Source organism: Alligator mississippiensis, chromosome 4 (genome assembly GCF_030867095.1).
Source record: "Alligator mississippiensis isolate rAllMis1 chromosome 4, rAllMis1, whole genome shotgun sequence".
Taxonomy (NCBI): Eukaryota; Metazoa; Chordata; order Crocodylia; family Alligatoridae; genus Alligator; species Alligator mississippiensis.
The window spans coordinates 97,019,416-97,047,322 of record NC_081827.1 but is presented as its reverse complement, the minus strand read 5'-3'; the positions used below and the strand labels follow the sequence as shown (position 1 = coordinate 97,047,322).

At 45.0% G+C, this 27,907-nt stretch overlaps 1 protein-coding gene across 1 annotated transcript in view; it reads left to right on the top strand.

Annotated features, from left to right (window-relative positions):
• Positions 1-27,907, top strand: part of MEI1 (meiotic double-stranded break formation protein 1) — a 48,931-nt gene that overhangs the window by 17,857 nt on the left and 3,167 nt on the right. Inside the window, exons 11-29 of the mRNA XM_059726188.1 lie at positions 245-379; positions 993-1,107; positions 2,662-2,780; positions 4,219-4,360; positions 7,054-7,165; positions 7,875-7,935; positions 8,922-9,023; positions 9,701-9,982; positions 10,072-10,219; positions 11,028-11,312; positions 15,404-15,569; positions 17,740-17,844; positions 19,417-19,527; positions 20,153-20,334; positions 22,574-22,703; positions 23,366-23,571; positions 24,154-24,235; positions 26,408-26,514; positions 27,283-27,414. Coding sequence (XP_059582171.1) covers positions 245-379; positions 993-1,107; positions 2,662-2,780; positions 4,219-4,360; positions 7,054-7,165; positions 7,875-7,935; positions 8,922-9,023; positions 9,701-9,982; positions 10,072-10,219; positions 11,028-11,312; positions 15,404-15,569; positions 17,740-17,844; positions 19,417-19,527; positions 20,153-20,334; positions 22,574-22,703; positions 23,366-23,571; positions 24,154-24,235; positions 26,408-26,514; positions 27,283-27,414 — 2,722 coding nt within the window. The remainder of the gene's footprint in view (positions 1-244; positions 380-992; positions 1,108-2,661; positions 2,781-4,218; positions 4,361-7,053; positions 7,166-7,874; positions 7,936-8,921; positions 9,024-9,700; positions 9,983-10,071; positions 10,220-11,027; positions 11,313-15,403; positions 15,570-17,739; positions 17,845-19,416; positions 19,528-20,152; positions 20,335-22,573; positions 22,704-23,365; positions 23,572-24,153; positions 24,236-26,407; positions 26,515-27,282; positions 27,415-27,907) is intronic.

The following is a 27,907-nucleotide window of genomic DNA, read 5'->3' as shown; positions in this document are numbered from 1 at the left end:
AGCATAACCATCTCAAGCCAGTTCTTGGGGCCTCAATCATGTGAGCCCCTGATAGTGTGACTGACATCACAAGGTTCAGGTGTATATTTTGGGGAGCAAGGAGAGGACACCATTGTATTTTTCTTGTATTTAGACGCGCGCGCGCACACACACACACACTCTCTCTCTCTTTCTCTCTCTCTCTCTTTTCAAGCAGGAGCAGTGGAAAATCTTTACCCATTTGTTCTTTGTTTACCCTTTGCAGGCAGCCGAGGGAAATCAAGTTATTCACAAACCATGCCATGTGCAAAAATGCCATTAGTGTTCTTATGGAGGCAGTCAACTGCCCAGTGCTGGAAGTAGCAGCAGAGGCTGTGAAAGCTGTGGCTGCTCTTTTGAGGTGAGTGGTGGGGGTGGAGGGGGGTGGAAATCTGGTAGGCTTCTTTCAGAAGAGACATAGCTTAGACTTCATGTGTACATCTTACTCATTTTGGCCTCTTTAGCTGCAGCTTGGTCTGTGTGAGGATGTGCTTATTCTGCAGTCACAGGTGTGATTCCAGTGTGTGTAGTTGTATCTGATATAGTGTTCTTCTAGCTTGCTCTGGTAGCAGTAGTGATGAAGCTACAGCAACATGGTTGTAGGCACAGCTTAGCTGCCCAGGGAAGAACCCAGGGTCTTTGGCCAGCTTTATTCAGGCTGGGTAGATAATAGCTAGCTTGGGGTATATCTACACATGCTACAGTCCCACTCTTGATTATAGACACACAAGCCCTGACTCAATCACAGTCGCTTTTAGCTCTGTCATAGGGTAGTGGAGGCACTGGTCCTGGATTGTGTGGCCTTGCCACACTGGCTGAGGTGCATTGGTGAGGCGTGCTGCTATTAGATAAGGTCTTGGCCATGCAAAGCGTACCATGTTGTGGCTTTCCAGAGAGCACTGTCCCCAATGTGGTTGCTCAAAGTCTTCTTCCAAATCGCACATTGTTTTCTTCCTTTCCCCCTGTTTCTGCAGGAAGGACCATTTGAGTTCTCCCCCAATGCCATATGAAGAGCTGCAGACCCTGATAGAAGCTGTGCTGAAGCGATGTGCTGACCTCTCCTTGCCACGCAGTAGCAGAAGGCCTGCAGTAAGTCACACTGCTGCTCCTTGGCAGAGAGTGGGCAATGGCCATTTTAGCAGGGTACCTGGCTGCCATATGCATGCACATTTCAGTCTTCTTATCTCATGGGGGGTGGTGGGTCACCCTTAGCAATCCCCACAGTTTCCCTTTGATTTTTCTTCTCAGAAAGGCCCCAGTGTGGACTGACCTGTCTGTCTAGGTGAGAGAGGCTGGGTATGGACCCCTTTGGGCTTCTTTTGCTGCTGCCAGATCAGTGCAAGAGGGGAGAAGCTTGTAACCAAGTTGTTCAAGGCATTCCTTTCCTCTGGGCTTAGCTGGCTTCCTCCCCAGCCCTGCTAGTTCCAAGGGAATTCAAGCCACCCCAGGTTCTGGGCACCATCATTGCATGCTACCTCTGCCATGTGTGTTGCAATGTCTGTGCCTTCAGACCAGAGTTGCCTTTTGGGGTTTGTGGTCCCTCCCAGCAGCTGTTTGGATTCCAGGTCCTTCCCTCTTTCTGGCACTTGTATTTCCAGGCCAGACCTGAAGAGGAACAGTGATTTCAATTGACTGAACATCAAAATGAAGGCTGAGAGTCTCTGTTTGAGATTTACATGTGCATGGACCTAAATCACAAGTGTGTTCATGATGGGAGAAGTACCTGACTGAAATGTAGGATTATGCAGGACATGCTGAACTGTCACTAGAATTGTGCACGGTCTGGCTTGTGTGGCCTCTGCTGTCTGGGCCTTAGCATGCTGGGGATAGTGATGTTGTTTCTCACTTCTTGGTTGGAGCTTAGAGGCTGATTTGCTTCGACTGAGTTACGTGCTTCATTAGGATAGTGGATTTTTAATAGAGGGGAAAATAGGCTGTAGAAAAGGAGACTGGATCCTGGTATGTTTTGACTGGAGGGGAGCAGAAAATGGTGCTACTTACAGTGCGGTGGAAGATGCCTTAGTGTCCAATGGGAAAGGAATTCACTTGGGCACCAACTCATAACTTTTTTATTGATGTCCAGCTGGAAAGAATCCACAAGGTGTAATGCAAATGATCCAGGGGCTGGAGGAAGACTGATGTGTGCCTTAACTTAGCTGAGTGACTAATGCTTTGACCCGGCAGCTGCCTAAACATAAGTGAACTCCTTGTCGAAGTTGTAGGGACTGTGTGTGGAGACATCTGTGCAGAATCAGCTGTAGAACTGGAGTCTAAAGAGGAACACAAAGGTCTTACAAGTAGATTGATGGGAGAGGAGTTGTTGAAGTTTGTGTAAGGAGTAACAGGACGAAACACAATTCAAAGAACATGGAAGGTGGGCATCCAGCTTGAGGACGTGTCAGGAGGCCTATCACTGAAGCTATTTAAATATTGTGTTGCTTGAGGAGCATAGCAATATCTAATAGGTCTTTTCTGTGTCTAACCTTTAAAGGGAAGCTGACTGGCAATAACATTCAACACAAAGGTACCAATCTGCAAGTGAAATGAGCTTAGCTAAATAAATGGAGCTTGCTGGCTCATTTCATGGCTTTATAGAAGAGAGTTCTTCTGTTGCACAAGATCCCTGCTTTCCTCTTGTAACAGGGTGACCTCCTCTTCTCAGTAGCTCAGAGTCACTCAGGAAACAGAAACCAGACCAGAGCTCTCCTCAGGCAGGGGCAATTCCTGCTCAGCACCTTGGACGGCTTCAGAAATGCTTGCAGGTGAGGAGCTGAAAAGGGGAGTCCTGTTGTTCCTGGTTCAGTCAGCGATTCTCCTCCCACACACACAGTACTCACTAGCAGTCTTTTCAGTCTCTCTTCACTTTTACGTGAAGGTAAGTGCATCTCATGTTGCATACATACCACCTACAGAACAGCTGCTGTTTGGTGTATCAGCCATGTGGTAGCCAGAAGGTAGAGCAGGCTTAGCCACCTGCACTAATTTAATTTTTTTTTAATATTAAGTGCCATTGATATTGTGGTGTTGCTGAAAGGTGACACAATGGAGACTCAAATTCTCTATCTACAGAGCATGTGAATTGCAAGCAGCTGCAAAGCAAGGGCCCTTCTGGGGACTTTACTTTGGCCTGGGAGACTGCTTCTCTGGAATTTGCTGCCCAGTGGCCTGTTCAGTCCTTGGCCTTTTTGCTGAAGCACTGTGAGGGCCACACTTAGCACTGGTTTGGGGGGATGGTTTTGTGACATGTTCACCAGTCCCATTAGAAATTAGACTGATACCCACCAGCTGACTGCATACGGGTCCTTAAAGTGTTGGAAAATAACACTAACCAACTTTGGTCACTAACCAACTCTAGTGATTCAATCTGAATTGGTGGAAGGTGGGTGGCAAATTGGACTCCATTTCCAGCCTGCTGAGCCATGCAGTCCCTCTTCGTGACTAGAGGAAATGTAGCCAGTTAACAAATGTGTGCCTGGATTTAGCTGTCAGACTTGTTGGTTGTATTTCTGGCTTGTTGCTGCAAATAGGAGCCCTTGGAGGAGACTGTAGGCAGCTTCTCTTCCAGTTTGGTCTGAGGGAGTGATTTCTCCTCTGAGCTGAGGCAGTCAGGGAGAGGACCTGAACTTGTTTTTCAAACCAGGGCTGTGGGTATAAAAGATTACTCAGATTACACAGTCTCATGCCACTGATTTGATCTGGCAGTAGTTATTCAGGCAAAGGTACTCTTTCTGGTGTGGTGAAAGGATGTGTGGGAGTGGTGTGAGGAGGCGCTGTGCTTCTATCAGGCTTTCTCTTAGCTGAGAAGTCAAGCTGGGATCCCAGCCATCTAGGATTGTTAAAATACTATTTGGCAATGTTTGTAAGCTTTAAGGCATTAGCCTGTGTGTTCTGGAGAAATTCCAGACTGATTAAGTACATTTAACTTAACTATGTCCCCTGACTCCTGCAGCAGGAGTTTAATTTGGAGAAGTTGTTATTCTTTTCCTTTTCCATGACACTCTTGAGTAGCATTGCTGGCTCTGACTGGCTGTCTGGCTTTACACAAGGGGCAGCTACATGTCACTGACAGATTTCCTTACTTGCAACATGCAAAGTGCTCTAAGGTCTTTTGGGATAAAAGGCCTTATAGAATGTAGCACATCATGGCTCCCCTACCAAGTAGGAGAATGCATTTACTGATACTTTCGTATGTATTTGCAGGTTGGCAGTGGAATGTCAAAGTGATCCCTCAGCTCAGGAGAATGCTTTTACTGCTCCCAGCTCAGAGAGTGAGAATACCCTGAGCAACTTCTCTGCATTTCTGCTGAGGATTTGTGACCATCTTTGCATCCCTCTAATCATGGTAGGGTGACTTCCAAACACATGGTAGGGTGACTTCTGTCCCTCAGGCACATGGATTGGATTGCCTGAGTTGCCTGGATGTTCATGGGAGATGACTGAAAGGAATCTTTGTGGGGAAATAGGAGTATGAGGGTAAACCAGTGCATCATGTTCATGCAAGTAGGGTTGTAGTGTATCCTGACTCACCACTGAACAAATACCAAATTATTTGATTTATGGGAAAGGGAAGAGAGAAGTCTAGAGGGTAAATGCTTTGAAGCACCTCCTTGTACAGAACAGCCAAATATCTCCCGATTTTGTAATCTCTGCCATAGCTAAGCCTCCCAAATTATGTAATGAAAGGCAGGTCTGGCTGCTGCTGGAGGTGATGGATATGTGCACTGCTTTTCCTCAGTTCCTTTTTCAAAACCTGGCACTATCGTGGAAAGCAATAGAATTAGGCATTTGCAATTTCCTTGTTTTCATCTATTTGCACAGTGTATCAATTAACCCATGGAACTTACAATCGTAGGACATTATTTAGGCTCAGAGCTTGATAGAGGAAAGGATGAGGTTTTAAAAAAGGAGTGGGCTGTTACACCTATATCTTGTGCTTCATACAAATCTATCACTAAACTCTTTAGAGACAGACTTCAGACCAGAGTATGTAAGTGCTTATGCCTATCTCTATTCAACAAGGCACTGATGTACAAGTCCTGTTTAAGTCAGTGGAATATACACATGTGCTTAAACATGTAAGTCTGCCATTCACTGCTTTGTTGACTCTGGGTCTCAGTAGCTGAACTGGGATAACACTTAGAGTGATTCTGTCTAGAATAAAAATTAAAAATACAGTCCATGCTGCATATAGCAGGTTCGTGTGGCAGTAAATTGCCTGACGTGGAATGGGCTGTTAATCCTTGGCCCATCTCAACCACTGTCAGTGCTGTGCTAGTCAGTCATGCAGCTGATTAGGGTCAGGTCTACCCTACAGAATGGACAGGACCTGTCCGTTTTAGTGTCAGAGCAGCGTCAGCCCCGTGAGTGATACAAGGCTTCCACCACCGCCAGGCAACCAACATAAAGCACGTGTAGGTAGGTCTGTGCTTTTTGCTAGCTGCAGTGGCTCTTTAACAGCTGCCATCCACCCAGGATGCACTGCACACCCTGCTGGTACAGCTGCCAGCTGCTGTAGTGGAGCTGTGAAGGTGTGTATGTGCTGGGGTGGCTTCCCCATGCCAGCTGCTGTCTGCTGGTAGAAGCCTTGTAGCAGCTGGCAGCTGCTGTTTTGCTTCCAGCCCCCAGGAATACTAGCGAGGCCCCCATCTGAGTCCTAGCTAGGCCCAGGAACTTTTAGTGTTTGAGATCAGACAAGATGGGCAGCATTCAGTCTTATGTGGCCATGGACTAAGCCCCAGATCCTGACAATTTTACAGCTTCTGTTAGGAGAAGATGCTCTGAGAAAAGACATAACCAGTCTGCATGAAGAGTCAGCAGCTGAACAGAAGCTAGGGAGTTCTGGGCACCATTGTAATGATCATTAATGAAGTGTGGAAAACTGCGAGCTGGCTCTTCCTACACAAATTAGCAGGTACTTTTAAATTGGTTTAGTAGGCAACCATTGTGGATCATGGTGCAAGAGGTCTAGTCAGGTATCTGATGAATCTGCTTGTACAGAGTCCTGCAGCCATCATACCAAGACCTTTGATGTGTATACCTAGGCAAGTGTATGGAGTAGTGGAGGCTGCCCAAAACCTACCATCCCCCATTTAGACCATTGAAACAGAATTCAAAGGCCAGACTGAGTTCAGAGGATCAGTGCCTTGAAGGCTGTAGCTTCTGCCAGAGAGCAACAGATAAGTCCTGCTGATGACTGCCTAACACCAGCAAGGGTGCATTTCTGTTAGGGTGATGTCCCTTAGTCCTTCTCCAACCAAGGAGTACTCACAAGGCAGTAGGGGCTAGGGTTTTAGGTGCCTTACACTCACCTTACTCTGTAGGTTGCAACATTGTGGTATTTTAGAAGAGGGTAGTGCCTTAACTATTGAAATCAGTGGGATTTGGGAAATTTAGATTGCTGTTTGCCTTACCTGCTTAAGTGTTTTATACTGCAGTATAAATCCTTGTGCCTTGGACCATTAACTGATTACCAGCTGGGATCAGGAAGAAACATCCTACAATTAGTGTACAGCATGAGTTTGGCAACCTATGGCCCAAGGTCCAATTTGGCATGGGAGATTGGTGTCACGGAGCTGCCCTGTGCCACCCACCCTCTCTGCATCCACTGCAGAGCCTGCTGCTTTACAGCATCTGAGCTTATCCTTGCTGCAGAGTGGTTGGATATCTGGCAGCTGGCTGCTTGGAGTGTGGGGAGGGGCAGAAACTTGCAGCCCAAAGCAAAGGCTAGGCCGCAAGCTGCAGCCTGCTCAGGTGAAAGGTTGTGAATCCCAGTACACAATCTTGCATAATTCATTACACTGCTCACAGGGGAGGAAGGTATTAAGTCTGTGAAGGACCTAGCATAGGCTGCTGTTTGAGACAGAGCACTTTCTGTCAGCAGTCTTGGGACAGGGGTTGCTAGTCAAGCATATTTGTCTGGCTTGGCACACCTGGGAACCACTGCAAAAAATCACTGTTTCCTTTTGGGAATGTTTGTATGTTTCTTGTCACAAGGGGATATGGTGCTTGCTTGTTGAGAATGTCTTTTTCCCACAGAAGTATTCTGAACAGACTGTCAGCCCAACTCTGATGGAGGTTTTCATCTCAACCCTTAACACCCTGTTCACCGTGGTGCCAAACATGTGTGAGAAGTTCTCAAGAAAGCTGGGTATGCCAGGCAATGACATCATTGTCACTGTGCTGCTTTTGCATAATAAACAACCTGTTTATTCTGTGGAACTTGTTGCTGATGGATATTACTGAAGTAGTTTAGCAAGATTTCACATGGGGTGGGAGGACAGGGTAGGCATTTGCTGAAGTAAGCATAGTGTCTGTGGTGCTTACATTCTCTAAGATAAAAACTAGGAATCCAAACAAAATCTGTTGTGTGATGGAAGGGATCTTACTTTAGCAAGGTGTATCATGAAAACAGCACTGCTTCCTTGGAAGCACCCAGGATTGGCCATTGTAGACAGGAGCTCATGTTAGATGTACCAAAAAGCTCTCTCTTGGTGCAGTAGTTCCTATGTAGAGTGCCTCTGAGTGTGTCTTCTTTATGCCCTCCTGGGTTAGGGATGCAAGGGTACTTAATTCTCCTCCTTTGACTTTATACACGTGGTGGAGCTTACTTCTCCCTTCCCACCAGGACCTGTAGAGCCAGTGAATCAGATACTGCCCCCCTCCAAAATCTGCAAAGATGATTTGCCTGTGGATCCTCTGAGAGAGCAAGGCTTGCAAGATGCCTTCTGTTTGGGGCGACTTGCCGCCTTTGCCAGCTGCTGTGCTGAGAGGCCAGGGCTGGTCATGGGACCCCCTGCCTTAGATGTTCTGTGCTCCCATTGTATTTTTAGTGTCCTTCACCACTGCCTTCCTCCTAGTGTCCTCCTCTTTCATCCGACTGACACTGGAGCTGAAGGCCAAATTCTGCTCTGGACAGAGGTAGGCAACTAAACTAAGACTTTTCCAGGAGAAAGCATAGGAAACATCTTACCTTATTTTTGCACCTGAATTAGAAGGGGATGCCTTAGTCCTGGAACCATCATTCTTTTTCATTTGTTGCAAGACCTGAACAGTAATTAGAAAGGAAAAGTCAGGTGGGCGGAGACAAGCAGCTGAGCATTTATGGTAAAGCTGAATTACAAAGCACCATGAAAACTTGATGCAAGACACAAGATGTGTACAGTCAGAATGGTGCTGCTATGATCGAGGAACAACACTGGAGGCCATAGAAAGGAGAAGCTACAGTGAGTTCTGCCCTACTGAGCTCTGGCTTTCCAGGAACACTGCATGCTCCTGATATTGTGGGTGAGGTGATCAGTAGGGAAGGGAGAGGCAAGAACTCTTAACAGACCACACAGAGCTTGATTGGGTCCAGCAGCAGTTCCCATGTTATGGCCTCTGGCTTATGGTGCACTTACAATTATTTGCAGAGGGCTGACTAACCACGTGGTATTAGCTTACATTGTATCCAGTTGTAGCTACTTTTCTCCAAGTAGTAGCTCAGTGCAGGTGGCTTGTCCAGGCCTGTCGTTTTTGGTGTGTGACTAAGACAGTGTTTGCGAGTGTGAATGGGAGAGGAGGTACCCTGTGATGGGCAATAGCAGAGCAGGTGATTCATGAGCCATTGCATTATAATGTGACAGTCCATGCTATGAAAGTGGTAGGGAAGCCCTGTTTTTTAGGGGTTTCCCAGCCAAGGGAGGGAGGGAGGGAGTTGATTTGGAGAGTCAGTCCTAACCTTTCAGATAATTTTTTGCTGCTTTGCAGCATTAGCTCTTGAACATGCCCCTGCTCTTGTTACATGCACTAAGTCTTTGCCCTTAGGTCCAGTCTTCTGGCATATAAATGTATGATGCCATAAGGCAGGTGAGAATATAACTGACCAAGATATCCTTCCTTGTTGTATTTTCTGTCCTTCTTTCAAGCAACCCTGCTTTGAATCAGGCCTGTTCTTGCTTCCTCTACAATGTGTGCCTGAGTCTTCATTCAACTGCAGAGAAGATGAAGAAGTCTTCCCAGGAGGGCAAGTTTAGTTAATTGGGTAGTTCCAATTATTTTATAATAATGTCATCAGGTTTGCTGTGGTTGGATCCTCTGTGTCCCTGTTCAAATGATGTTCATCTTTCTTAGCTGATCCACCAAGAGGGCATTCTGGAAATGGGGCTTTTCCAAACATACTTAGATGTTCTTCAAACCAAGCCTTGAGCCATTTAAAAATATATCTCTGCAAATATATTGGCTGGGGCATGTCCATATGGGGAAGTCTATTGGCACAACTAGACTAGTAGAAGTATACTGGTGTAAGTCTCCATGAGGACACTTCTACTGTGGAGTAAAAATGCTTTTTTCTGGCTAGCTTATATTGTTTTCATAGTTATGCTGGTACCTCTCCCAGGGCAGATGGGCTGTAAGTAGTCTGTTACTCCTGCTGAGGGTGGGGCATGAGTTTCTGCAGTAGAAAAGACCCACATGTGGTTAGCATTTGGTCCCATTTCTGCTCATGGCCTCACCAGAGTGCCAAGGATAAGACTAGGTCACAACAGCTGAACTCCCTTCTCAGTCTTAGGGGTACCCTGGCCAGTCAGGGTTGAAGCATATCTGCTGGCTTAATCAGAAAAATATGCTGCACTGTTGTTGGTATTGTGCCTGCTCTGGGGCCAAAGAGTGGATTTTGGATGTCTCAGTCAGGCATCTCCCTGATTTAATTCTCTTGGCTTGATTCTCCTTTGTTTCTCTCAGCGCAGATGTCTTTGCTTTTGTTCTGGTATTCCTCAGTTCTTCCTGCCATTCTTAACGTAGCTTCTTTTCTAGAGCAAGAGATGTCTGAGCTCCTGCAGAGGAGTCTGCCTCAGTTAAACTACAGTGTGCCTGAAGGCCTCATCCTCCTGTCAGAAACCGCAGAGCCATTTTGTTTAGATGAAGCCCTTCGCAGCCACCAGTATTGCTTCCTGCTTCTCTTGTACTTTGCCTATACCATGGAAGACAGGTGAGCCAAGGAAGGGTCTGAACAAGGCAGCCCCCAGATGAGGCTGGGCTGGCTTTATGGATTCTTGTCTCCCATCTCTTTGTTTACAGATTTGTTCCAGAAGCAGAATTATTCTCAGCCGTAAGGAGTTTCCTTCTGTCAGTGCAGGATCAGGGAGACTGTCCCCCTCCATATGTGTTCAGAGCTGTTCTTTACCTTCTGGCTATATGTCAAGACAAAGGCGAAGCCTTAGACTTGGTAAAAGCAGAATTCTTTCCCCATGGCTTTATCCTCTTTGAAAGCAACTGTATTTGATGATAGGAAGAGGTGGGGAGTTCTCAGATTACTTAAGTGTAGAGAGCACTGTGGGATACAGGTTTGAGTGAATAAAGTTGTACATACGTGGGAAGGTGTTTGTGGCATGGATGAGCACGTGTGAAGGCTTCTAGAAGTTCCTTAACTTCAACCTCCTGAATGCACTGACAACCTTGTCATCAGGATTTCTTATGCTCCTGTAGAGTTTATCTTCTGCTCCACAGTTTTAGAGCACTGACTAGAAGTTACAAAGTGGCCCTTAGCCCTGGTGATTCAGTAGGACTCCATAAAGACTGTGTTTAGATGATATTGACAAGTTGTTTAAACAGGAAACTTGACTGCCTTTCTCCCACACAAGAGTCCTGTCACTTTGGGCTCCTATACATGTGCAGGGAGGCTGCTCCAACACACTGTAATTACAGCACGTAGGAGCAGACTTGATTAATCGGGTCTGCTGGAGCATGGTAATTACTGTGCTTCAGCAGACTCCAGCATCATGTGTATCAATGTCCCCGCACTGAAAAATGGTGGCAGGGGCACTTTAAAGCTGGTTTGACAAACTTCAGTTAATGCATCCCTGCTGCCATTTTTTAGCACAGGGAGACATACATGTGATACTCTGGGAGCTTTAATTAGTGCGGCTCTCAGAGCCCTGCTAATTAAAGTGCCCCTGCCTATAAATGGCCTTTCGCTTCTGCTTCCTCAGAGTCTAGGGATTATTTTCCTCTCTCTGTCTCTCCCTGCTGATTAGAGTCCTCTGTGTGCCATCAAGAGGATCGTGGAGAATATATCAGATGTGGGCTCAATCTATGTTCACCATCCTCTCCTGCTTAAATTCTTCCTGCGTTATTCCGAGCTTGTGGGCAGGTTTGGTCACCATATTCTTCAACTCTGGTTTTCCTGGGAAGACTGCAGTCAAATGGAGATTGAAGATGCTGCCTCTGAACTCTCCTCTGGCTTGCCTGATTGCCCAAATGGCTTTAACAGTTTACTTCATATCCTGAAAGGCAACTCCAGCATTTTACTAATTTTACTGGTATGTGACTTCTACAAGGACAGCCTGCCACTAATGGCCTGATTTGGGAAAGCAATTCAGTTAATAGATAAACAGTTCTCTGAATTCGGAATCTATGCAGAAAATTTTCCTTTGTATATACTGTATTCCAGGGATGGGCAAAATGCGGCATGCCAGGCCCTTCTATCCAGCCCGCAGGGCCCCTAAAAAAATTTAGAAAATTAATATTAATCTGCCCTGGGCTGCCTGCCATGCAGCCCCCAATGGCTTGCCAAAACTCAGTAAGCAGCCCTCCACTCAAAATAATTGCCCGCCCCTGCTATATTCAGTCCTGTACCACCTGTGCAAATTTGACATGGAAGTAGCCATTGGCTATACCTGGGCAACCCAGCTAAGATTCTTGGTTGCCTCTGGAACCTGGATAGACAGTGAAGCCCATCATCAAGGGAACTGTGTAACTGGTAGTATTTGTTTTTGCTTTGATCTTAAACTAAATAATATAGCGCTGTCTCTTTAGCATATTAGTAAAGCGTCTAGTTTCTCTTGAACTGGAGAAAAATACATTGTTATATGTGATGATGTGCCATACCATCTGCACCCAATTTTCAAAATCCTAGATCCTCCCATGCCTGTGTTGCTCTTAAAAGACAACAGCAAAAACCTTTGGGATTGATCTTTCACTGTTCAAAAGTCTTCTCAGCCCTTGGAGTAATAAGTCAGGGTTTCAGCTAGTGTCAGTCAGCAGATCTCCATCAAACTTAGTACCTACTATAATCATGAAAGGGTCCAGGTCTCCATGGCTATACAGGAAGGCTTTTGATAAGGCCAAGATAAGTTACCCTTTCAAATAATAAATATTATAATATTTGTACCAGAAAACATGGTGGCTTAGAGTCTATAAGAAAAGAAGCATAGCACCTAAGCTAAGTTATTTCTTTTTATACCTAATAATAGATTTTAATGGTTTTGCTGGAATGGATTTAAACTGCAGCAAAACAGATTTAAATTAATTTTCAGAAAAAATCCTTCCTATCAGAAAGATCAGTAGGACAGTGGAACAATTTGCTTGGAGAAGGTATGGAATATCCTACATTGCAAGTTTTTAAGAGGAGAATGGGTAAGCATTTGTCTGGGATGATGCAGGTATGGCACATTCTGCAGTTGTGCAGGGGGTTGGATTGGGTGACCCTTAGGTCTCTTTCAGCCCCTTGATTCTAGAAGAATGCTACATATTATTCAGAAGAGAAGCCTAATTTCCTACTGTAACTGTTGAGCTTTCAGATAAAATAGTAGCCATACTCTTGAATAAATAACCTCCCAAAATGGAAGAGGGATGCAGATTTGGCCTTAGCAGACAGTGTACACATGGTTTAAGAGGGTGACCATGTTTTGTCTCATCCAACAGACAGTGCAACATTAATTCTCACCAGTTTCTGAGAGGGCCTATAGAGACAAAGTCTATTCCTCAGAGGAAGCCTTCACCACTTTGGACTGTGTTCCAGAATACAAAGTCATATTCAGGCAAATCATTTCCAGACCATCATTAAAAGTGATTGGTTAGCTGACAGATCAGTCTGAATTAAAAGTAAGGATGTCCTAGAATGACTTATTGCCAAAAATAATTGGATAGACAATTTTGGCATCCCTCACCCAACAAAGTACAACTAATTTATATATCATCGCTATATAAAGACGAAGCCAGTTCTGGATGATGAAACAGAAAAACTATTGCATGTTCTACAAATGGCATTATGTTCCCACTTTCCCATTTGTTTTTTGCCACATGCTGTTTCAGAAATAAATTAATTTAACTCAATTCCAGGCTTTAAAGTAAACTGTAATAAATCACAGACAGTGACAATTCACCTCTCAGCAAGGGAACAGCATAATCAGTCTGAATTTAAATGGGCTAATAAGATAGTCCAATATCTTGGAATAAATATTCCATCAGCTATAAACCAAACTTTAGAGATAAATAACCCCAGCCTGGGAGGAAGGTAAAGCCACTAGTAAAATAGAAAGGCCTCTGCATGTTATAGGGAGATGAAATTAATGTTTTTCCCAGGATGATTTATTTGCTTGGTTGCTCTTATTAAAACTCTGGGCTAAACAGAACAGATGGTGAGTGGCTTCACTGTGGACCTTGAGTTCCTGAGCAAAAAGAAACATGTTAACACACACATGAAGTTGGAATTGGTCAATTTTAGATTGTTCTCCTGTACTGCATAAATAAAGGATACTGTAAATTGAATTCAGGACTAAATATTAGCACTGGATCATAGGGTTGGTCAGAGGTAATGAACACAGGAATTGATCTATCAGATCAGCTCACTTGTCCATGTTGTATGCTGACCAATATCAGGTAATTCAAAGGAGTTAGCAGACAGCTTATACCCTTGTACCTTCCAAGGTTTATACACTTTGCAGGTACTTTACCCTAGCTCATTTAGCTGTGGATGTTCTCATAACTCATATAAATACTCATATTGAAGTCTACTATGCTCAATTATACTTTATGGCACAAGGCAATTGTATAAAGAAGGGCTCTCTTTCTCTGGTTTCACAGGCCTTGAGGGCCTATAATGGCCTTCACTGCTGCCTTCCATCTCTCCCTACCTTGTGCAGTCTCCTTCTACTTTGTTGCATCTTTGCCTGTCCCTTCCAGATAATGTTTTATGTTATCTTCCCATCATTGCCTTGATTTACCTTGAGGTCTGAGGGTTTCCTATCGGCTGCTTTAAATGTGTTGCCTTTGTTCCACTGAATGGCTCCCTCCTATCCTTGCATTGTGAAAGAGAGTAAATGGAGGAGAGCTCAGTTTACCTTGTCTGTACCCCTGGTCTTTTTTATACCTCCATTATGTTTTCTCATATTCATCTCTCTAAACTAAACATTCCCAGTATTTTTAATCTCTTTTCAGATTAAAGTGGCTCTAGCTGTTAAAGCATTTTTGTTGCCTGTTTCTGAATCCCCTCTTTTTCTGCTGTACCTTTTCTGAGCTGGAGTCACTAAGATTGAACACATTATTTCAGCTCTGAGTAGTGTCCTCTTCCTGGCTGTTATTATATTTTCAGTATTTTATACCTCAGGCTTTATCAGTCCCAGTTACACAAGGCACTTCAGCATGAACTAAACATTAAGCATATACCTAAATTCATCCTCATTCAGCAAAGCCCAGAAGTGCATGCTCCCAGCAGGGCACATGAGTAAGGGTTTTGCTGAATGGTGGTCAATGCTAGTCAAGCCTGGTTTAACCAGGAGACTCCAGGACAAATTGTTCCTACAAAAAGATGCTGAGGGACTAAATGAATAATTTTCCCCCCATTTCTAATTTTGGGGTTCAATTATTACCCAGTGTTTATGTTATGTTGTTCCTATACATGCTGGGCTTCTAAGCCAAACATTTTAAAAAGTGCATCCAATGGTAGGTTTGTAAGCCCCTTATTTAAGGGCTTAAATACAGATATGAACCCAAATCATTTGTCTCTGGGTGGCTCACAATCCACTTAATTTGCAGCAGGGTGCTAAATTAAGGAGGAGCTGTGCAGTGGATTGCTGTGACTTTTACTTCAAAGGGTGCTGCTTCTCCAGTGAGTTCAAGCTAATCAATGTTCCTGCTCTGCTAACAGGAGAAGCAGCATCCTTTGCGATTAAAGCTGTGGCACTCATGTGGAGCACTTCAGCTGTCACACTCAGCTGTTTGCTGTGGCACTATATACCCCTGGTTACTTCATTGGTGCTCACCTCCGAGGGTTTGACTGCACATGGCCTTAATATATGAAGTAGCAGCCCCTAAGGAAGTCAGTGGGAATTGCCAGGTCCTCAGCAGCACTTTTGAAAATCAAGCCACTTGGACACCCAACACTTCAGGCACACTAGGTGGGACTCAGATATTTCTAGTGGGTCAGAATCTGCTAATGAAGGTATTTCTCTCACAAAGGGCAGAGTGCATCTCCCTCATGCCTTGTATTCTGTGTGGTCAGGACATGTTAAACATAGATGGCCACTTTGTTATCCTAATTCCCCAAGAACCAATGTAGTGTAATGGTGATGATCAGTTGCCACTTTTGCTTAGTCAGGGCAGGAAGGTAATGGCTATTCTTTCCTGCCAGGATCTCGTCTGCTCAAGCACCATGGAAGTGGCCCACAAGGTGCTGATGACACTGAAGGTCTTCTTGAAAAGAAACGAGAATGTCTTGGTCTGTGACCTTCTCCGAAGCCAGTTTCTCCAGATTCTGCAACAGCTGCTGGTGGAGAGCAGCTCTGCAACTTTACAAGGTGCATTCCCTGTGTAATTCCAGCCCCATAACAGACAGCATCAGAGTGTAGAGATTAAATCCGTGCTAAGAGGTCTTTGATTTTTTTGCCACAGTTTGTAATCCAGTTTTAACGCTTGTCTACGCAGGGATACTTGCTAGCAGAACTATACTTGTGTGGATACTCTTATTCTGGAATAGGACAGTTTTTCTAATTTAACATGTACCTTTTTCAAAGCACAGAAGCTAAAGCAGGAAAAAACACTCTCATTAGAGTGTATAGGCAGGGAGTCGTGCTGGTAAATATCTCTGTGTAGACCAATCCTCAGATAGTGACTGGAAGTCATTCCTCTCTGCTGGTTCAGTTCTCTGTGTAGGAAGAGTCCATGCACTTCAGTACAATTGCTGGTGCCAATAAGGAGGGCAGATTATCTTCAGCCAGTCTGCCTATGTTTTAAAGTATATTTGTACTGCTGTCAAAGACATGAGTGTAGCATGTGTAGGCAGACCTGAGCTAGCATTAAACCAGCTGGTTTGGGTACTGTTACCCAAGCCAGCAGCTGTGACAGTGTTGCCCAAACGGCTAGTTTCGTTCTCCTGAAGGCTTGTCCAATCCACCCCAGGAGAGAGTCACACACACACACATAGGCTGGGTCCATCTCAGATTTATTGTTTGCAAACAGTTCGACCCAGGAGCTGAGCTCAAATCTGGTCGACCACTAGTCCGGCCCGGAATTACATTTTTATAGCTTACATTGAACATAGAGTTTTAACGTATTAGATGTTTATTGGCAGCATTACCATTTCCTAATTGTTACGTCTTATCTTGTAGGCTGCACTTAACTTGTTATTGGCTAGTGTGACTTATCAGGGTTAGTGCATGCGCACTCAAAAAGCAGAACTGCAGCGAAATCTTTTGTCGCATGCGCAGAGGAAAAGGGGAACTGCGGCAAAGTTAGTAAACTTTAGTAACCTCTTATCTTAGCGTAACCTTAGGGCATTGGGCAGGGATAACTTCAAGATGCAAGGCAAGCAGTAAGAACAGCAGACCACAGCTAAGTTGTTAGACCTTATGATCTTGCACAAGGGTCATAAGATGGTCATAAGACACTTCTATTATATAGTTGCTGCTCAAGCATTATTTCAAAATCATGGAGTCTAACCTATTTTTACTATAACAGCACAGAGCTCAGTGTGGGCTGCAAAATCCACCCATGCCCCTGGGTATGTACTCAAGCAGCTAGCTCCCATTCAGCTCTGTGCTGTTGCCATTCTGCTGGGATTACTACCTGAGCCCATCTGAAACAAATTCAGGGCTGTCCTACACCAGTTGCAGTTGCAGCTTTTACCACAGTGTAGACTTTCCCTCCATTTCCTTGCTGCAACATGGAGTTGCTAGTTTGCTCCTCTGCTTGCCAGGGGTGGGGGGAGGATAAATATGTTGCAGATTGGGAGATGGTGGGCCATGGGGGGATGAGAACTCAAGTGCCTAATAGGGGTAGGTGTTTGGCTACATAAAGAAAGTACAGAAAGAATCATGGTGGAGAGAGTGGTGGATTTTTAGCTTCTATGAAGGTTCTATAAGATTGAAAAACTGCAGGTGAGAATGTCTCTTGCTAGCCCATTAAGGATGTAAGAGAGGGCGTGGGGGGGCTCAACCTTTTTGGTAGCATGTCACAAATTAGCCCTGTACCTCCGCCGAGTGCCACTCCAATTCCCTTTCCCTGTCTGATCTGCTGCTCTGCTTTCTGCTCCCAGTCCTATCCACCATGGTTCTACCTCTCCCCTTCCTGGTTTACTGTGTGCCACACAAGGAGGCTGCCTGTGACACTTGTGGGATGCAGGTTGGCCACCCCTGATATAAAATGTAAGCTCCATGAGTGGAGCAGATCCAGGTTTCCAGGGTTGGAGTGTTTCCCCAAAAAGCAACCCTCTGGCTTTTCTCCTGCTACTCCTAGAGCAGGTGTTGATGGGACTCAAAAGAACCTGTAACCAGCCTTTAGAGGATGTCAGGATCAGCCTTGACCAGAGTGAAGGAGGGAGGACACAATGATTGGAGGATATTTTGGACATCAGCTTGTACCATCCCCACCCCATCCCCTCTGCCAAGTGAGCTCCAAGGTGAGCAGAACATGCTTCTGGGACAGCAGTATGTTGGAGCATGTTGACCAGCCATCCCTTTCCTTTCTTAGCCAACAGGAACCTGCCGTTGTTACTGAGCCTCATCTTTCTAGTGCAGCTGAGGAATGAGGCTGAGAGAGAGCTGGACAGCACAGACTTCAAGCTGCTCCACCATGGTGAGTCTCTGAATCCTTTTCCTGCTGGGATCTGTTTCTATGCTTAGACTGACGACCTGGTTTTTGTTGGAACTCAGGGCTCCGCTGCACTGCTCTGGTAGTGGGAGTAAAATATGTGTGCAATCCCTTCAGGGTTCTTCTATGCGGCCAGAGTATAAGAGTCTTTCTGTATGTGAGAATCAGGCTGTCCTTAATGCACCCCTGCTCCAACTTCACATGGTAGCCAAAGTCTTTTTTGCTGCCTGGGGTTGGCTGTAACCTTCCTTTTGTTTGTTGCTTCTCAGTGGTGGAGGTGCAGAGTAAGACACTGCCTTCTTCTTACTGCTCAGAGGCTGAGCAGGTGACAAGTCCCCTACCCTGGGAAGAGACTTCAACTGTTTTGTCCACATAGCAGCAGATGATTCTCCCCACCTCTGGCAGTCACCAGGAATAAGGGAATGGGGCTGGTAACTAACATGACAGGAAGATGTGCCAGTTTAAGCCAGACTAGAATGCAAGAACCAAACAGCTAAAAACTACCCCAGAGCCTATCAGACAGGGTTTTCAGCATCATTTCCCGCTGCATATTGATGTTATGTAGGAAAGTGAAGTCAGGTGGTCCCTCACGATCAGTGACAGAGAAACAGTTTTGGGTTACAAGATCACCTCTGATGTGGGGAATCGCATGCATGTCTGCTTGTGGGGGCAGCCAGTGGGTTTGTGTGAGCTGTTCAGAGATTGTGGGTGTCAGAGGTAGAAGAGACTAACTCATTTGGTCCATGGTCTCTTATCCCAGTGCCCGGATGGTGCAGGAACATTCTCCACAGTAGTCTGCAGCACTGTTCTGTCCCATGTTAAAAAGTCCAGGCTTTGTGGCTGCAACTGCTTTCTGTAGGTCTGCTCCGCAGGTGGCCAGTAACCTAAGAGAGCAGAGTTAGGAAGAGGCATCTGTTTTTATTTAGATGATAAGGTATTCATGGTAAGGACTGTCTCTTTGTTATGGGCAGGTACAGTGCCTAACATAACAGTCCTGGATCCTCAGGGTTTTAATGGTAATCCTAACAATTAATAGATGAACAGGTTTTTCACCTTCCTCTGAAGCATCTGGTGCTGGCTATTTTCTGAAACAACCACATCCTAGGTGGATCACAGAGCTGATCTGCCATGGCAGCTCCTCAGTCCTTGCCTTCCTCCCAGATTTTTGTTCTGAACACCATCCTTATAGATTTGATGTTAGGAACCAGTAAGATATGTCTGCAACAAACCACTTATTTTGTAGCCTGTCGCTACTGGGACCCCTCACCTTCCTTTGTTTGGCATTTGTCATCCCTTGCTGCACTGTCTAGTTTAGACTAGATTTCCCTAGGAGCAGTGGGTTGTCACCTTGAATGAGCTAAGCTTCTGGAACTTTATGAATAGTAGCCAAATTCACCCCTTCTTTTTGTTTTTTAAAGTTTTCCTCAGTTCCTTCAGCCCTTTCAGTCTTTCAGTTGCACTTTTCTCCAATTAGTTAACATCTTTCTGGTCTTGGTATTGTGCCTGGTATTGTCTTTGGGAATGCTCAATCATCTCCTGTATTACTGTGTCTTGTAGTCAGCAACCTCTGTGGGAAGTGCAGACCGGATGATACAGAGCTCCTGCAACCCTCCTTGAACTTCCTGTATTGGAGCCTTCACCAGACAATGGTCTGCAGCCAACAGAGAGGTGAACAGGGTTGCATCAAATGCTATAGGCTGGGGCAGTTCCACTGAGTTGATCTCAGCCCAGCTGTAGCTGAGCAGGTTTGGGTAATAAGGACCAGCAGAACTTGAATTTCAGAGTGATGGAGAGGTCAAGAAGGATATTTTCCATTCTAGTGCATATTGGCTAGGTGCTTGATGGGTGGGGAAGTGCAGGGGTTGCAGCCTAGGTGCATGACAGAAGGGCACACAAGGAGCTTGCTGTTTTCTGTAGGTTGAAGCACTGACCTCTGGGGGGCAGAAAGTCCTCTGTATTTCACCTGCTTATTCAGCACCTAGCACAGTGAGACCATAGTGCCTTACTGGGACTTTCAGACCTTTATTACAATTAAAAAACTTAATAGTGAGAAGCAAATATAGGCAGCCATTGAGCTAGACTGTTTTAATACTGTTTATTTTATTAGCTGGCCCAGCAGTCATCCCTCTGCAGCAGCAGGTGGGGTACTGGATAAGAGGAACATTCTAAGGAGCCATGTTCTGTGGGTCTGTGCTATGGCCAGCTCTGATCCCTTGGGCTGTATGCCTGTTGGCTGTCTCTGCACCATCCCAGCAAACTCCTGAAACTGGCGTGACTCTTTTTTCCTGCACAGTGGTGGCCGTGCTGCTCTCCAGTGTTCCTTTACTGGAGCTGCTCCAGAGAGTGCTGGATGTTACCTGGACATGGCCATCTCCCTCTGAACCTGCTTTATCATTCTCAGAGGAGGCACTTCTCTGCTCTGCTTGGCTGCTGACTGCTTCCCTCCTAGCTCATCAGCACAGTTACAACAGCGAGGTTAGAACCCACTGTGCAACTTGGATACAAGCTTCTGGGGGAATATTTTTAATCTTAAAATAAAATCTCTGTTTGCAAGGAGAACATTTCATGTTGGCTTGGAATCTGCTGGCCCCTGTGGATAGGGCAGATCTGCTTTGGCTATATGTGGTGCTTTGTTCTCCCAGCCTGGCAGGGGCCAGGAATCCTGTAGCATGGCCAACTAAAAAGTGGAACATTTGAGAGGTCAGGAGAAAAGGCAGTGATAAACAATATCTCCAGCTCTTCTCCATCAATTTATATTTGAAAGGCTTTTTTTCAGGAAGCCAATGCCCCATTCTGCAAACTGCTGTGATGGATAGGGCCCTCTGTTGAAATTTCAGGGGACTATACATAGAATATTTAACACCGATTCAAGAGGGTGATCTTCACCTCTGTGAACACTTGCTGATGCCCCCCGACCCTTCCTGATTTAAAATCTTGGTGTGTGAGTATAGGCTGTGGTCTGCAAATTCTTAAGCAGATGCTAGAACTTACTCTGGGCACCAGTCCCATGGAAATGAGGAAGCTAGTCTCAGTCAGTCAAGCTACCCCCGATGCAATTTTTTTTACAGAAGCAGGGCCTTAGTTTGTATTGCTAGGAAAGGGTTTTTCCCCCAGTAAAGTATGGAAACCTCCCTTAATAGATGTTTTGCTTCCTGTAACCCTTGGGCACTGGACTCTTCCATATTGCCAGCCATATTTATGCACAGAAAGATGTATGTGTCTAAGCTGTTAATCATGTCAGGAACCTGCAAAAGATTTAGCGCCTTGGGAGTCACAAACCTAGTAGCATGAGACACCAAATGGGGAATTAAGGCCCTGAGACAGAGAAATTGAGCGTTTGTCATGAATTCTGCTTTTCCCAACAGGACAAAAATGTTCACAGTTGCAATGATGTATGGGTCCAGGGAAACGCTTGGTCCTAATGGCTAAGTGTTGTGTCTTTTGGGAGTTAGGTTGTTTTTTTTTTTTTGCCATCCTGTACTGATCATTAGTATGGGATCCTTTAATGTCCTATAAATTTAGTGTTTAAATTAAACAGTACTTCACTGGCCCATCCAGATGGATACCAACAGTGTGAGAAACCACAGACTTCATGTGGTACTCAGAGATAGATAAAGCAACCAAAGGTGTAGGATGGGCAGCAGAGACTCTCTTAGAAATGACTTGGAGTCAGATGAGCCATGAAGCATATTAGTAGTATTCCTCTGTTGGTCTCATAAAACTCTGAGCAATTGAAGCTCTTGTTTAAATATGGAAGGAGTGACAGAGCCTCTGTTGTTGTCACTGCCCCAGGGCTGCTCACACAGTATTGCTGAAGCTGCCAAAGCTTCCTGGTGAATCCTGCCCAAAGCTTGTGGTGTTTCTGACTGTGACTGAACTGATGTCATCCAGTCCCCCTGAGTTTGCAGATATTTAAATGGAAACAATGGTGAGGGGGCTGGGACACATGGCTTATGAGGAGAGGCTGAGGGAACTGGGCTTATTTCGTTTAGAGAAGTGGAGACTGAGAGGGGACTTAATAGTAGCCTTCAATTACCTGAAGGGGGGTTTGAAAGAGGATGGAGCTAAACTGTTCTCAGTGGTGGCAGATGACAGAACAAGGAGCAATGGTCTCAAGTTGCAGCAAGGAAATTTTAGGTTAGATATTAGGAAGAATTTTCTCACTAGGAGGGTAGTAAAGCACTGGAACAGGTTACTCAGAGAGGTGGTGGGATCTCCATCCTTGGAGGTTTTTAAGACCCAGCTAGACAAAGCCTTGGCTGGGATGATCTAGTTGGGGATGGTCTTGCTTTGAGCAGGGGGTTGGTCTAGGTCCCTTCCTCCTGAGGTCCCTTCCATCCCTAATTTTCTATGATTCTATGAATGTTTCAGAGAAGTGTGAACTGCCCACATGCATTTCAGGTGGGTGCTAATAATGAGGGCAGTTTATCTACCAACATTAAGCTTGGTTGTTAGCTGTTTGGCAGCTGATGAGTATAGCAGAAGCAACTATTTGCAGCTACAGCAGGCAGCGTGCAGGCAAGTGGGCAGGACTTGGGCCATGCATCCTTGCTGTCCTTCCCCAGTCTTACCCAAGACCACCTCATCTTCTTCAGGTTTCAGATTTCCCAAGATTGTTCAGGGAGCAGCCTGACTAGCAGAGCTGATCCTCTGCTGACTCAGCTCCAGAGCCAGGCATTGTATCTCTTCCCAGTACTTCATTTTTTTTTTATAGGTTCATCAGACAATCTCTCTGAATTTAGAGAGGGTCCTGAATGTAGTCATCTTCAGAAAGAAGAAGCCTGCACTGCTCTTAGGTAGGCAGAGGCTGGTTGAAGGACTTGCTCTTGCAGCTTTTTTGCTGTAACTAGCACTTTGTCAGCTGCAGAGACTATGTGAAAAGTAGAGAGAACATTGGGAGGGGGGTGGAAGCCCTGTGAAGGCAGGGAGAACACAAATGAGAATGACCTATCTAGACAAACACTTTATTGGATGGTTTAGACAGAGGTGGTCCTGCCTTGACTACACATGACCTGCTGAGGTTCCTTCCAGCTCTATGATTCTATGACTGTACTATTGGAGAAGAGCATGTCAGTACTGGTATGAGCCTCAGGAGTGTGGATGTGACCAGCTTGGAGCACCTGGGTGCATGCTCAGGGGGAGACCAAAGTGAAATGAGTCTGATGGCATCCCTCCCTGGTGGGCATTGGTTCATGTTATGAAACCACCGTGGATTAGGGCAGCAGAGGTTGAATCTGACTGAGAACTGGAATAACAAGAGAAGCCATGCTGCAAGGTAAGGCTGTAGGGTAAGGCTGAGGCACTTGGGAAGCCTGTTGGGGTACCATTCCTGCCTGCAGCCTCTAAGTAAGGTCTGTCTCACTTCAGTAAGCACTGAAAATTAATCCACCAAGCTTTTCCTTTCCTCCTGTGCCCCAGCTGTGATGTGGCCACTCATGAAGGGTTATTTGGGGCTGGTCCATGGGTTGTAAGTGAAGGAGGGAAGATATTGTTTAGTAATAATGAGCAGTCCCCTGTCCAGTTGGTATCCTTCAGCTCCTGAGGGCCATCATTAGGCAGAACTTCTCCTCATCCCTGCTAGTGCTTATATTCCAACCCACGGGCCAGAGCAGCTTGGAGTCCTTACCATCAGAGGACGATGCCTCCCTGTATCCTCTGACCATGCAGCAGGTGTTTTCGCTTGTCATCAGTCTGCAGAATCTTTTGGCCCAGGTACATTTTCAGATATGTTTAAAAGAATGCACTAGAAAGGACATAACAAAGCCTATGGGCCTTTCTCCCTTGCTCTACTCCTTACAGAATTGTAGGGTATTTCTCTGCTAACACAGACAGTGAATATCTATGCTGTTGAGTGCCTCTGAATGTAATGAGGAGCCATTCAAATTAGCCTGCATAATACTCTGTGCTATGTGCCTAGATTGTTGCCGGTGCTCAAGCTAGCCTGGGTATCTCTCACTGCATGGCACACTGCTGTGTAGACATCACCACAGAGGTTAGCTGGTAGAGATTTACTCGGTGATTTACTTTACTTCCCTACCACAGCTAATGGGTGCACCTTCTACTCATTTTCTTAGGAGACAGTTGCTGAGTCTTGTACTCTTTGAACCAAGCTCTTCCCTCCTGTGTGGCCCCATGATACCACCAGTGGCAGATAGGTTGCACATTTCATGCCAGGAGTGGGATGAAAAGTGTTATTTGCCTAAGCTATGCCCTTGAGAGATGGGATCCTTGTCTTTTTCACATTGCCCTCTTGTAGCAGCCATTGCCCTCATTTTCATTCCTTTGTGTTTACAGAAAGATCTGCTGCTTTCTCAAACTGTGGTTGCCTGCCTGGAGGCCCTGATGGAGTACCTGCATGTGAAGAACCAGGAAACTGGTAAAGCCTGCCCAGCTCTTGCTCAGTTGGGACTCAGCCCTGCAATAGGCCAAGCATTCTGGCCCTGATCCAACAATACCCTTAAGCATATGCTTCAAATTAAGCCCAGCAGGAGCCCCAGAGAAATCAACAGACATGCTGAAGTATATAAGTTAATTGCATGCTTAAACATTTTGTTGGACTGAAGCCACAGCACCCAGCTTCCTGCAGGATTAAATCCTTTCTCTGGCCACAGATCCCTGGGTCATTTTTGGAAAGACTAAAGAAATCTTTCTCACTCCAAAATCTGTTATGGCCCAAAGGGGTGGGCCTCTTGGGATTCTGGAATGGAGTACAGGGCCTTTCACACCCAGGTTATTTATTCCAGACATTTAGCCCAGAGTGACCAGTTGATTGAGTTGGGGGCGAGCTATGAATGGGTTATGGAGCCCTCCACATTTTAAGGGGCCAGTTGCAATTTGCTTCCAGATTAGGGGTACCTGCAAGACACAGAACAACAGAATGTAGAGCTGAAACTCCCAGAGACCAAGTAGCAACCATAGAACTTCAACTCAAAAGGCCACCTTGCAGTGCAGGCAGAAGGCTTCTTGCAATTGAGCCAGCAAAATAAGTGTTTCCTTTCAATTTTAGCCTCCTGTGACAAAGTTGGGCATTGGTTCTAGTCTTGAAGCAGAAAAAAGGTTCCCTGCTCCCTGACCCATGCTAATCAGTAACAAACAGGGAGAGTGAGTGCTAGAGGTTGAAGGAAACTTTAACAAAAGGAGTATTGTTGGGAGAGAGAAAGTTGGTGAATGAAAATGTAATACTACAGGCGAATGGCAGTCACTAGCCCATGGGCATCTCTGCAAAAAGCCCTGTAGGAACAGGATGACAAGAGGGGGTTGGTGGGAGGTTCCATTGCTTCAGGATTAAACTGAGCAAATGCTGCGTCAGCATTTCAGCAACAGCCAAACCCTTTGCTCTGCCTGCCCAAATTCTCACTGCAATGCAGAATTCCCTTCAGTGATCATAAGTCTTTGCTTTCACTGAACTGTGGTGAAGGTTATCAGATGATGTATCATAATGTTTAGAAATAAGAACTCACTTGGTTGCTGTGCAGAGTGACTCATGTTTTATATAGCAGCCATGTTTTATATAGCACCATTCCTACTTCAGTTCCCTCCTAATCACTTTACAGAGTAGTGAATGTGATCCTGATAGTGTGTTGACCATGTAGGCAAATGCAACAGCTTTTCTGTACTTGGCATCCAGTTACTTGTGTTTGGAGAAAGGATGTGGTCAAAATCACAGAAGGTAGAGATGAGAAGTTGTGTGTGTTCCGTGCTTTTCAAATGTGTACCACTGGACCACTGATGATGTGTGGAGAGCAGGCTGGTTATATGATGCTTATGCTTGCCTCTCCTCAGTTCCACCTGTTAAAAGATGGCTCACCCATACATGAATGCTTTTGTAGCATTGCTCTTCTACGAAGAGCTTCAAAAGGGCAGTGATACAACTTCTATTTGCAGGGAAGGTGCCCACAAAGTAAACTGTATTCAGATGTGGTCTATGTTCCCAAAGTGTGGTAATCTTTATCTCACTCTCTCCAACCCAGATTGTTTCCTACAGTACAGGCTCTAGCACTTGTTCAGTTTGGGCTTAAATAGTTCAAATGATGAGGCTTCCTCTACTTAAAGTGTAAGTCTTCAGTCTAATGCATCTCACTATCAGGAAACCTCTCTGATACCAGACCTAGGTTTTCTTTGAATTCTGGGTGAAGGATTGCCCATTACTTGTATTGAAAAATGCCCCATGAAGTACATTTATCTACCACCCATACAAGCACCAAAGATGGACAGAAGGATTCTGAGTTCAGTGTATTCAAGGGATGGCTCTTCTGGTACTTTAGTTTTTTTGCCAAATACTTCCCTATAGAGTCTGAGTTAGGTAAGACCTTATATGTGACCAGAACCCATTATTCTCTGGTTGAGTAAGCCTTTGGCCTGATGATCAAGCTCTTGCATGATGAAACAGATATTAAAAAAAAAAGCCACATTAGTGTCTTACAGTATGGGCCTTATAGGCATAATGAAGGGGTTCCTGGTTTGTATAAACTAGTGCCTGTACTTACGATCAACTTGCCATGAGGCAGTTTTTAAAGTCACTGCTAGTGGTTTCTCTTCTCTCTTCCAGCTCTTCACGTTATTTCACAGCCCTGGAATCGATTTCTACTGTTCACATTACTCAGTGGTGGTGAGAAGTCCTTCCTTTGTCCAGAAATTCTCAGACTTTTGACTCTGGTGAGCAGGGAAAGTATAGACTGTTCTCCATTTTGTCTGTGTATCAGTACAGTGCATCTGTGTAAGTGATGGGGTGCTGTATTATACAGATACTCCCCAAACACAAGCCCAGATGTGGCCATTGTTCTCAGTCTTTAACTATATTTCTGTCTCATAACTAAATAACAAACAGATGTACTTGAAATGTGGAAAAGAGGCCCCTGTGAAAATGTTGACTGTGTTAGATGTGTGTTCTTTCACTGTTTGTTGCATTCCCTTCACATGTCAGGACTATTGTAGGGGAAGTGGTACAGGGATTATTTGATTACTTGTGCATTACTGCATTGTGGAAGCACTGGGTCAAATATTTGTTAAGATATTGTTGAAAGAAGCCTTTGGTGGGTAACAGTCGACAAGTCTCTACCCTATTCTGAATCAGGTGTTATCTACATAAGAAGGCTGCACCACTACAACATAATTCATTTTTCAAACCTGTTTAATTGAACAAGTGTGAAACCCTGTTAACTTGCTCTTATTTCAGTATTAAAACTAGCATTTTCAGTTTAGTATCACTTGGATTCTAAATTGACCTGAGTTAAATCAAAATAAGCCTGGCTTAAACCACAGTAAGCATGTCTCAATTGCTCTTTGCACCACTTAATTAGATTGACATAAACATCAGGTCCTTAGTTAACCAAGCACATTTTTGTGTAGAGAAAGTCTTAGCTGGGAAAGAGTCACCACTGGATTCCTGGGTTGATTTTTGTTTACTTCCCATTTTTCTTCAAGTTTGCGAGGTATCAGAACAACACTATTATTTCTCAAAGTGAAATTAGCCAGATCCTCCAAGAGGCAACAAAAGCCAATTTATTAGAGCTTCCTGAAACCACATCCCAAGCTCTTCGCCTCTTTCTTCTTCAGGTAAGAGTGCTGGTAAGGTCTGGGAGGAAAAGGGAAATGGGCACACGAGCTGCCTACATATGCACTTGTTGGTGTTCTAATTAGAATGCTCCAGTGTTGCCAAAGCATCACACATATTAAGCCTCTGTGCATTTTAAAATGGCTGCAGGGCACTGTTTCTAAACCTTGTTGAATTGAGGCGTAGATAAAGTGTCCTGCAGCCATTTTTAAATGCATGGGGGCTTAATACATGTGACAGTGAAGTGTTTCAATTAGAGTGGCTGTCTGAGAACCACTCTAATTAAAATACCCATCCTCTGAGCATGTGTATAGGCAGCCTTAGTGGGCGAGTTCATAAGGACGAAATTCCACACATGGTCACATCTGGATTTGTTAAAAAGATCTAGAAGTTCTTTGAGTTGGGTGAGGTAGAGGTGAAGATGGGAGGATCCTACAGTCAGTCGGCTTGGCTCTTTGTGTCTGGTGCAGTGAGGAAGATGCTGTGGAGTGGGAA